We start from the raw sequence: 11,847 nt of genomic DNA, 5'->3' as shown, positions 1-11,847 counted from the left end.
AATTGATATATAATTACTCCACATATTGAAAATATACAACTTGAAGTTTTGGCATATGTATATACCCACAAAACCATTCCTACAATCAAGGTAATGAACACACCTGTTAGCCCCAAAAGTTTTCTCTTGTCACTTATAATAATTCATTCTTCCCTCTCATCATCCCCTATTCTATCCACAGTCAGCTAATGATTTGCTTTTTGACACTACAGATTAGTTTGAATTTTCTAGAATTATAAGATAGACTTTGAAGTACTTATTTGAGAACCCTGTCTCATACACTGAGGACAATACTTGGCAGTCTCATATTCTTCATTGGCTTATGTGGGTGCTAAACTAACTTGCATGAGCCAAATCTACTGATATACCTCTAAGTCCAGGTAAAGTGGGAAGGAAATAAGGGAGATCTCTGGATTTTCATAACATCAGTACCTTCTTCTTACCAATGTGGATGAAGAATGTAGTGTTAGAACTTCAAGTTAGACTGATACTAGAAATCTAACTTGAGAGTAATAATGTCTCCTACCCTTTGTTTAAAATTCTATTATTCTTTAAAAATTCTATTTTTTCCTTTATTGTTCTTATCATAATTTATAATTATTTATTTACCATTTTTTACTTGCAAAGTTTCTGTGTCTTTCTTTACACTGCAAAAATCTCTGGGGGTGTGGGTCATGTTCATTTTGTTTATCACAGAATGCTCAACTTCTATCAAAGATACTGCAATCAATATTTAATTATCATTTGTTGAATTAAAGAAATATATATACATAGAACACAATGGCCAGTAACTATGCCTATGATTATTATTCATATTAGTCACATTAGGCATTATCATCATCTGATCAGGAAACAAATTCTTATTTGATAAGATACACACTGAGCTAGTAGCAGAGCAAAGGGAAAAAAAAAAGCATTAAAAAAAAAAATGCTCAAAATGAAGCCAGAAGAGCACAGAATGAAGGAGCATCAGGTAATTTTTGTCTATTTGTTTCTCCTGGTGAAAATTTTAATACAATCGAAGCTGCTGAAATTTCTTATTATATATCTTGAGCATATACGTACAAAAAAAAAAAAAAAAAAACAAAACTTCCTTGGTGTTGCTGACAACCTATGAGCGCCCCCTGCTGTTTTTAACTTGCTTAAAACCTGAGAGCTTTTCAACTGGGTCCTTTCTAAAATTATAAATACATACATACATACATACATAAAATTTTTAGAAAATGCAGCAAATAAATTTTACTGACTTATATGTTTGTATGAGCTAACTTAACTATGAAGGCCAGAAAAAAATATGGTTTTGCACCTCCTGACCCTCCAAAACATGGTAAAACGGAATGCATTGCTTTCTCAAGTAGAATGAGTATACCCTAGCCATTGTCTTGGGCCCCTAATCTCATCTTTGGGAATGGAACTTCTCTAGACTCAATCACTTCAGATCCCCACTACTGTTTCCAATGGGAATTTGTTACTAGCTTTCAAAATTTTAAACATCGTATAACTCTTGGCACTGCACTTCCAGTTTCAAGACTTTTGTGAAGCGATACAGACATGAATGCAAATAAATGGACGTTTACCATACTACTCATTATAATAAGAAATAAATATTACTAAAAATAATTTAAATATTTGCATAAATCAAAATTTAAGTATGATTCATTTATATGTGCTTTTTATTTCTTTATTTTTAATTTATTTTCCATGCACTAATCATCTTTTATTGAGGTTTTTTTTCTTTTAAATTTTTTAATGTTTATTTTTGAGAGAGAGAGAGAGAGAGAGAGAGAGAGAGAGAGAGAGAGAGAGAGAGAAACAGCCTGAGTGGGGGAGGGGCAGAAAGAGAGGGAGATACAGAATTGGAAGCAGGTTCCAGGCTCTGAGCTATCAGCACAGAGCCCCCTGCAGGGCTCAAACTCACCAATTTGGATATCATGACCTGAGCTGAAGTCAGATGCTTAACCGACTGAGCCACCCAGGTATCCCTAGTGGGTGTTCATTCTCAATTAAAGGATTCAGGGGGTTGTGCACCTGAATGGCTCACTCAGTTGAGTGTCTGATTTCGGCTCAGGTCAAGATCTCATGCATGGTTCCTGGGTTCAAGTCCCACATTGGGCTCTGTGCTGACAGCTCAGATCCTGGAGTCTGCTTCAGATTCTGTGTCTCCCTCTCTCGCTGCCCCTCCTCTGCTTGTGCTCTGTCTCTCTCTCTGTATCTCAAAAATAAATAAACGTTAAAAAATTTTTTTTAATTAAAAAAAAAAAAAAAAGGATTCAGGGGTGTGAGGCAAAGGTCCTGGTCAGGAATACAGAATGCATCCTAAACACTGGGCCCTCTTCAGTCAGTGGTACTTGTGTAGCCACTTGGGTTTGAGTTCCTTGTATGAAAGAAAGTAGTTGAAAAGCACATACGCTGTCAGCACCATAGAAATCCCAGGGATTCCTTCCTTTGAAACATTCCAGCCATGCCTTAGGAATGAAATCCCCCAACAGTATCCAGCTTGGCAGCTCTCCTAGTATGACATCCATCAACTTCTCCTTCACTGGTATGACAGACACCATCTTGGAATCCTGGGTGTCCATATATACTTATTTTTAAAAGTGCAGAAAACGTCTTGAAAAATCACATAAAGTTGTTAGTGGTTTCCTCTAATTTGGGAGATTTATGGACTAAAGGAATGAAAGTTACAGGTATACATACATATAATTATTTACATACATATAATTATTTACATAATTATATGATTATAGTTATATGTAATTTATATTAAATTTTATATAATATCTATTTCCACATTGTTTGTCTTCCCAATGTTTTTAATTATAGTTTTTTATTTTGACATTGGTACATACAAGAAACAAAACATTTCCATTACCACAAGGATCTCTCATAGCCCTTATATATCACATGCACTTCCCTCTTACTCCTACCCACTCCTAACCCCTAGAAATCTCTTATCAATTTGTAGAATTCTGTCATTTTGAGAATGCTATGTAAATGGAATTATACAGTATTTCAGTTTTTGGGTTGGCTTTTATTCACTTAGCATAATTCTCTAAAGATTCTTCCAGCTTGTGTAGATCAATTGTTTATTCTTTTTTATAGTACTCCATCCTATAGATGTATAACAGTTGGTTTAACCATTCATCCACTTAAGGGCAATGGGGTTATTTGCAGGTTTTGGTTACTACAAATAAAACTTCTATGAATGTTTGTAATAAGTTCTTGCATAAACATGTTTCATTTCTCCAGATAAATGCCCAGCAGTACAATTAGTGAGTCATATGGTGGATGTATGTTTAGTTTTTCAAGAAACTGTCAAATGATTTTCCCAGAGTAAGTTACACTATTTTGCATTCACACCAGCAATTATGAGTGATCCAATTTTTCTACAACCTCATCAGCATTTGGTGTTGTTACATTCATAGTAAGTTTATCAACAATTTCTGCCATAATGTTTATCATCAGTTTCTGCCTAGTTTCTCATGGTCTGTCCTTGGATTCCTTATTAATTCAATCCTCTTTTTGATAGACTCCCAGAAAAACCTCCACTCCCCAAAGATTGCCATATTAAATCTATTACTCAGTTTTCTCTATTTAGCAGATTGAATGAAAGCATAGAGAGTCATCCTTCTCAAATATGCCAAATGTACCAAGCTTGGAATGAGAGCAATGAATAGCTTAATAATATGAATGATGCAAGAGAACAAAAGGGTCACCCCAACCAGATAAAACCTAACAGAAAATCTACCCATTCAATAAACCAAGCCCAACACAGACTATATTCAGGCTCTGTGCTATGTGCTAAGGATTATCAACATAAATAAGTTTGAGTTCCCCTCCATTTGACTTCAGAATCTAGAAAGGACACTTAGAAATAAGTATGAAAATAAGACTGTTGAAATATGTGTTATGAATATATCTGCTGGTTTAGAATAGCATCTGATGTTTTTTTCAATCAGCAATGAAACACTATCAAAAAGTCTGAAGCAGTGGTCGGGGTGGGGAGAGGTAAGAAACCACCTTTTCTGCTGTGTGGCTAATGGATTGGAAGGGATCAGCTCTGGGAATACAGAGGACATTTGGGAGACTAACACAGTAGTATGGTGAGAAATGACAAGGTTTGGGGAAAATAAGTAACAGGAACAATAATGAAAAATGTATGTACAGATGTAGAAAAGTTTTATAATAAACAGAACTTTCTTAGAGATTAGAAAGTAAGGTTGAGAAAAAGGCATACTGACAATGATTCTCAACTTTCTGACTTAGGCAATCAGGAAAATAGTTGTACTATATACTGAGACAGGAAATTAGAATATGGTAGCATGTTTTGAGTGATAATGAGTTCAGGTGGAGGTGAATTCAGGTGAACATAAAAAAGGACTTCTGGTGGAAGTGTCTAATAGGTAACCATCTCTTTTCCTCAAAAGAGAGATATGGAATATAGCTATAGATTTTAGAGCTCCTAACATGGAAATTATATTGGCAGCTATGGGAATGCATGGGACTCTCAATGAAAGCCATACACAAAGTGAAAAGAGAAGAGGAATAAATATTCAGAGGAATCAGGATAATAATGGCTATTTAAAGAAACTGAAAATAATGGGCAGAGAGTAAGAAGAACACTGGTGGTGGAAGGAAAGATAATCCAACAGAGCAGAAAATTTCAAGTAGAATGAAGTATCTCAGGTGGCAGCTATTCTGAAGTGGCCAAGTAATGTGGTAAATGACATTATGTTTCCTAAATGAGTCAAGCATAGTCATGTGACTTGGTTTGGCCAATGAAACAGGACTATAAGTGATGTACATCACTTTCATGGGAAAGTTTTAAAAGCTAGCCTATGATTCACTGAGTTCTCTTTTTGCATATGACATGATGATCAGAAATGCTCAAGATAAAGATTATTCCACCAGTTCCTGGTCACAGAATTCACACAACATGAAGAGAACTCTAAGCAACTCAAGATGATCAAACAGTGTGAGAACAAATTAAAATGTTGTGGATATAAGCCTCTGAAATTTGGGATTATCTATTATTGTAGGTGAGCAATCTAGTCTATTCTTACAGACTTAGGTGAAACAAAAAAGGAAAACAGAAAGTTTCACAAAGTGCAACTATTTTAGTTGAAAAAAAAAAACACGGGGCTCAAAAAATAGCAGGAAATCAAGATAATCTTCATAGAGATGTCAGTTAACATTATGTTAATCAAGAACCAACCAGAAAACATAAATGACTTTAACATTTGGAACAGAGAGGCTATAATGCACAGAATTGATTCAATAGATGATAGAAGATCTAAACAGTCAAAGAGGTGATGGTGAGGCAACCTGGAATGGATAAAGCAGGAAGCCATTAGCAACTTCAGCTGAAGAGCAAAAAAAAAGAGGTGGTGTAACCACTGCCACTGGAGTCGCCTGGCAAAGGCTGGAACCAATGCAGACCTATCCAGCAGGACATGGAGTTTCAGATGTGATATTTCTGGGGACTTCTCCCAAGTAGAAGGGTGAGGAGGCTATACTCAGGCTTTTCCCACTTCCCACCTCCTATGTCCTGCCTGAACCCCCCAGGGTCAGAATGCAGCTCAAATGTCAGCTGACCTGGAAACCCGGGAACCGAGACAGGGAACCTGTAGGGGTTAGCATCACAGAGCCAAGCAGGGGAAGGGTGGGGAATGGATCTGAGGAAAAATAGTCCCAAGAATGGCACAACCTCAGGTCTGAAGGAAGAACAGAGCAGACATTCTTAACGGGAAGAAAGACATTACTGATTTTTCATTAAGGCATAAAAGTGCAGCAGCAAAGAGATTTAATTATCTTCTCAGTGATAGGGCTAGAGCACATGTCACAAAAGGAATAATGAAGGAAGGAAGGAAGGAAGGAAGGAAGGAAGGAAGGAAGGAAGGAAGGAAGGAAGGAAGGAAAAAATATTGACGAGACAAGACATGTAAGCAAAGGCCAGGTCATGAAGGGCCTGTAGGCCATGCTAAGGAGCTGGACATCCATTTTATAGGTTATTGTATATCACTACAATTATATCTTGAAAAGATAATTCTAGTATCATAATAGATGGTGGCATGGGGAAAAGGAAAGGACAGTTCAGAAACTAGTTGCCAAAGGATGATGCAGTGAAGGCCTAACTTGGTGGCAGGGTCTGTAAGACCTATGGAGTGGCCATAGTATAGCCACAAACTTAAGAGAAACTCCCACTCTGGTGATGTAGACTCTAAACCAGTGAAAGACAGTAGGCTTGTCAGACAATACTTTGAACACCCTTTTCATTTTATATTTAAAAATATATTTAGCCTGGGTGGCTCAGTTGGTTGAGTATTTGACTCTTGATATCAACTCAGGTCATGATTTCACGTTTTGTGAGATCAAGCCCCATGATTCTCTCTCTCCTTCTCTCTCTGCCCCTTCTGTGCTCATGCTTGCTCTCTCTCTCTCTCTCTCTCTCTCCCTTCCTCCCTCCCCCAAAATAAATAAATAAGCGTTATTTAAAAAGCTTCTTTAGAAACAAGGGCATAGGAACTTGAGGTGTCTGGAAACATCGTCGAAGAGCAGTTGAAGAAAATGAGAATGTTTAATTTAGACTCAAGCAAGACATATCATGTCTTCCTGAAAATGTAGGTTCTCTTGATAACAACAGGCTCTCTGGAGTTTATGACCCAAAAAATTATCTACTTAGGCCCTTCTGAATAGACAGACTCCAGAAATAAACATAGGACACAATGAAATCTATTCATTGCTTTATTCATTGTTTTCAGGGGTCACCAGATCTTAGGCTGGAATGAGTTCCAGCCCACAAGAAGGGGAGTACCTTCCCCTTCTCCTCCATCAGAGCTTAGTGCTGCCATCACACCAAATGCGACAGGGCCTCCTGAAAGGCAGAAGGACGAGAATAAAAATAAAGCAGCTTACATGTACTTAGCATGTTTCCAAAAATAGGCATCAACCTATTTAACCACCATTTTGCTGATGTGGAAATGGAAGCTCAGAGTGGTTAAGTTTCAACAAAGAATCCCTAAGCTGAGAAATGTAAAGTCACAACCAGAACACAGGTCTCTTTCATTCAAAAATTCCTTCTAGAAAAGTAGATGTTGCACCTTCCCTGAGATGCCTGGACACGCAAACTTTATATGAGTACAGTCAGTAAAAGGGAAATACATGTCCGGAGGTGAGAACAGAGTGGTTGGGAGAGAGGGGGGAGAGACAAATTAGCCCACAAGCTATAGTTACCAGAAGTTTCTTCACTGCCTCAGAGGCCTCTGGTCCCAGCTCATTCACACACTTTTTTAGCCCTTCTACAAGGTGCTCAACAGAAATGCCCAGAGTTTTCAGAACAAGCTTTAACGGATCCAAAAAGGGGAGAAGGTCGTCCACAGGTAAAGGTAAGGCATTGTTGACAGCTTGTGGCAAACCGTTGGCAAGGAAAGTGGTGGCTGCAGGGCAAAAGGAAAACCACGTGAAGCAGGCACATCTGATTCTTATCTGTTACTGCACTACCTTCCACTGTGTCCATCAATGGCTCCATTCCCGCCCCAATTGACTTCCCATGAAAACTTTTGCCTCAGGGCTTTTGCACCTGCTGTTCTGCCTCCTTAAGCTGTTCTTTCTCCAGATAGCTACGTGTTTCTCATCAAATATTACCTCCTCAGAAAGGTAGCTAAAATAGCATCACCCATCTCTAACTTCATTTTTTCTTACCATGACCTAAAATAGTAAATATTTGTTTATTTATTTCTTGCCTTCATCCTCTTACTAGTATGTAGGCTCCATGAGAACAAGGAGTATATGTTTTATTCACTTGTCTAAAACAGACCCTGGCATGTAGTATGCACTCAGTAGATACTGGTGGTTGACTGAATAGGTATATACTTTGCATGTGGCTATCTCCACAGCCCATGGCTTTGAGGCCAAAGAGTAGATTCCATAATGAATCTTTACTTGGGGATATGCATGTCCAGGGAGTCCAGGGAGTTTCAACTTCAACTTCCAACTAATTCAACTTCACACTGCAAACATAACTGAACTCCAACTCTTTAAGAGTTAGTGCAGATGCATAGTTGAATAAAACAATGCTATTCCACTCAGAGAACTTACACAGTCTAGTGGACAATAAAGATCTGTGTATGCCACAGTGAGGCATGTGCTGTGCTAACATTATGGATTAAGCTCAGCGGAAACATAAGAGAAGGGATGACTAATTCTAATGTGGTAGAGTGTTGGAGCAATCTTCCCAGAGAGATGTTGTTGGAGTCATGTCTTTAAGCAAATTCCAGGATCATAAGGTAAAGAAGGGGAGGTGCGTTATAAAAAGGAACAAAATTAACAAAAGCACTGAAATGTTAAGATGAAAGTGCATACACAGGCTGGTGAGCCTTTCAGAAGTGGCTGGAGTGCAGACTTCTAGTGAGGCATGCTGAGGTGGGGAAAGGAGGTAAGGCTGCAAAACTCAGGTGAGGTCAGATTTTTCAGAGCTTTGAATGCCATACTAATGAGTTTGAGATTTTTTTTCCCAAGGGCAATGGGGAGGTATCAAGGCTCCTTTATGGAACAATTGCATTTTGTATCTTTGGCTTTAGAAAGATAACTCTCACATAGGAATGCCTGGATGGCTCAGTCAGTTAAGCGTGCAACTCTTAGTGTTGGGTTCAGGTCACGATCTCACAGTTTGTGAGTTCAAGTCCCGTGTCGGACTCTGAGCTGACAGTGCAGAGCCTGCTTAGGATTCTCTCTGTCTTCCTCTCTCTGCCCCATCCCCTGCTTGCATGCACTCTCTCTCTAAAAGTAAATAAATAAAAACTTAAAAAAAAAAAAGAAAGATACCTTTCACATAGAAGATGAATAAGAAGGAAAATGTAGAGAATGATAATACATACAATATATATTTTTACAAAACACATGGTGCAGATATGTAAACCCACATATGCATGAGCACACAGATAAGAAAAAAAGACCCTGCCCTAGTTCATTTTTCTTAGGAGTCCTTTTCATTTCCCCATTCAAATCATACAAGAGGAGTCTACGCATCTACTTCCCTTCATCTTCTACCACCTATTTCCTTCCAAAGTTCTCCCCCGGAGGAGGGATATTTATTTCCTCCAACCACCTTTCAATTGCCACCTCTTTCTGTAGATATTTGACACTAGTCACTAAAGACAAACAAAGTAGCCAAGACTGGTTAAGTTACAAATTGATCCAAAATTTCAGTAAAAAGTACAAGCCAAAGTTGCCAATGTGGGTATGGCAGCATCCAGTTTCTCATGATTAATCTCCCTACTTATTTTTAAGGCTTTGGTGAATGTCTTCTCTGTATATACTTATATACTTCCAGGGGAAGACCCTCAAAGCCTCCTGTTCTTTGAATGAGCAATGGTTATCACAGTGCATTTTGCAGATGTCAATATACCTCCAAAAAGAATGGATCAGTTCCCATTCTCCTCCAAGAATCCAACTTCTATACCCCACCTAGAAATTGAACTGTTCGCCTCTTAGTCCTCTCACAGAGCTGTATGTCTATATGTCTCTGTGCATTAGTCTAGCATCGTAGTAACTTCTGTCTGGAGAAGACTTAGCTCCCCTGTCAGATTAAAAGAACCTTGTAAACAATCTTTGTGTCTGACTCATATCTGTATCTTCCCATGTTTATCCAAATGCCCAACAGGTTGTAGCCATTCGGCAACTATCTGTTAACTGTGTGAACAGATAAATGTAGAAATGTCTCAGGAGAAACAACCTGGCAAGTGACTACAAGTGACAGAAAAAAAAAAAAAATGAACTCCATACAGTTTCAAAAGAAAGAAGTTACAAAGTGAGATTCTGACTCAAGATTAATGAAGATAAGAAAACTAAGGGCACAATGTTCAACAATGTTGATATTTAGTGTGAGTTGGCTAACTTTTAAGTTTATTTATTTTGAGAGAGAGAGCATGAGTGAGAGAGGAGCAGAGAGAGGGAAAGAGAGACTCCCAAGCAGGCTCCCTGCTGTCAGCAAAGAGCCCAATGTGTGGCTCTATTTCTCGAACTGTGAGATCATGACCCTAGCCAAAACCAGGAGTTGGACACTTAACCAACTGAGCCACCCAGGTGCCCCTGGCTAACTTCTTCTGTAGGATTCATTCAGGATAGTATTTTTATTGGGTTATAGCTTGGTAGGCTGGGATGGGGGTAGGGGGTTGCTGTATCTGAAATCCCTTCTAACCTTTCTATTCCATGGTTCTAAAACTCCCTCCACCATATTCCCCTGGGAGCCTAGGTTTACTAGTTATGTTCCTATTAACAGAAAAGCAGAGGAATATATGTTCAGGCTACTTACCAGAGTAACTGCAGATGCTGAGGGTCACCAGCAAAAACACAGTTACCAGCTTCATGATAGGTTTTCTGCGATATTTACTTGGAGTTTAAAAATGAATTGCAAAGGGCAGTGAATGCACTGAGCTAGTGGCTCCACTCGCTGTGCAGTGTGACAGCTGCTTTTTGCACATGCACATATTTATATACCAGCCATGACCTAAATTTCAGTCACTACCACTTGACTCACCCCAAAGAAGAAGAGCATGAAGGTCATGTTTCCTCACTAAACAAATTGGAGGTTTTTCCGCTTTTCCTCATATTCCCATGAGAAACAAAGCTTTCACTTGAAGCATTCTCAAGGACCTCTCATAAAAGCCCTTCCTTGCCCAGAGATGCCAGCAGGAGCAGAGAGCTCTAAGAGTCCTTCTCTTGAAATAATATTGCAAAAAGGGGAAGTTTAATATTGAGATTAAATAAGGAGCGAATGTTCTGTTTTCCTCCAGCTTTCTATTCATTTAAAGTTGGCAGAGTCACATCACCTGACATGCTATCCAGCTGTGGAAGCAATCAGATGGTCCCATCAGCTGTGGTATATACAGACTCAGCTTCATTGCATCTAGTGCCATATCACTCTAGAATTTACCTCCACCCACCCCATCCCCACTCACACATCTACCATGGCAAGATCTCTTTTCTAGTATCTCCCAGTTATTTTGAGAATCCCTAGGGTGTGCCTTCTTTGTGCTATCACATAGAATAATAGGCTCAGGATCTAAAAATCAAAATGCTTTTGGGGCATCTGGGTGGCTCAGTCGGTTAAGTGCCCACCTCTTGATTTTGGCTCAGGTCATGATCTCATGGTTAATGGGATTGAGCCCTGGGTTGGGCTCTGGCTAACCACGTGGGATCTGCTTGGTATTTGCTCGCTCTCTCTCTCTCTCTCTCTCTGCCCCTCCCCTGCTTGCACATGCTCTCTTTCTCTCAAAATAAACTTAAAAAATGAATAAAATAAACAAAAATCAAAATGCCTTTGTAAAAACCTAGGATTCAATATTTACTCTCGGTATAATCTTGGATTAGACTTTTTAAAATCTATAGTATGGGTCTCCTCACCTACGATGGGGGTGTGTGTGACCCTGAGGCAAAAAATCATTGCAAGACCTTGTCTACATAAATAATTTAGGACACCAAAACATGCATTTCAGAACCATTCTGGCAATCCAATCTCACACAATCACACAAAGGAAATACTGGGCCAGCCACAGGAGCAATCTGCTTGCAAGGCCGCACCCCTAGAATCAGGACTTGACCACGGGGCTCCAGGACATCCCTATTTGTAAGCACGAGCCCTGGAATTCCTTTAGCATCTGGCGCTTCACATGCAAGAAAGAGGGTAAGAATGGACCTTGAAGGAGAAAAACAGGAATCAGGATGCAGGTAGATGCCAGTCCCAGGTCAAACAGCACTGCTGGCCTCAGTCATCCCCACCATGAAAGAAGGACACAGAACATTTTGAGGAAGATATGCCAAGGCATGAGCCCTAATGGTGCACCAGTC

At 39.2% G+C, this 11,847-nt stretch overlaps 1 protein-coding gene and 1 pseudogene across 1 annotated transcript; both read right to left on the bottom strand.

Annotated features, from left to right (window-relative positions):
* Nucleotides 1-2,338: 2,338 nt before the first annotated feature.
* Nucleotides 2,339-2,558, bottom strand: LOC122200532 (annotated as a pseudogene).
* A 4,172-nt stretch (nt 2,559-6,730) lies between these two features.
* Nucleotides 6,731-10,451, bottom strand: SCGB3A2 (secretoglobin family 3A member 2). The gene is made up of 3 exons (XM_042938718.1): nt 10,313-10,451; nt 7,234-7,436; nt 6,731-6,874 (listed from the first exon to the last, which is right to left on the bottom strand). The coding sequence occupies exons 1-3, from the start codon at nt 10,365-10,367 to the stop codon at nt 6,851-6,853; spliced, it is 282 nt and encodes a 93-aa protein (XP_042794652.1). The 5' UTR covers nt 10,368-10,451; the 3' UTR covers nt 6,731-6,850.
* Nucleotides 10,452-11,847: the final 1,396 nt, after the last annotated feature.

The sequence above is a fragment of the Panthera leo genome, chromosome A1 (genome assembly GCF_018350215.1).
Source record: "Panthera leo isolate Ple1 chromosome A1, P.leo_Ple1_pat1.1, whole genome shotgun sequence".
In the NCBI taxonomy this organism is placed as follows: Eukaryota; Metazoa; Chordata; class Mammalia; order Carnivora; family Felidae; genus Panthera; species Panthera leo.
The sequence above is the reverse complement of the archived record's forward strand: the minus strand, read 5'-3'. Positions and strand labels throughout refer to the sequence as shown.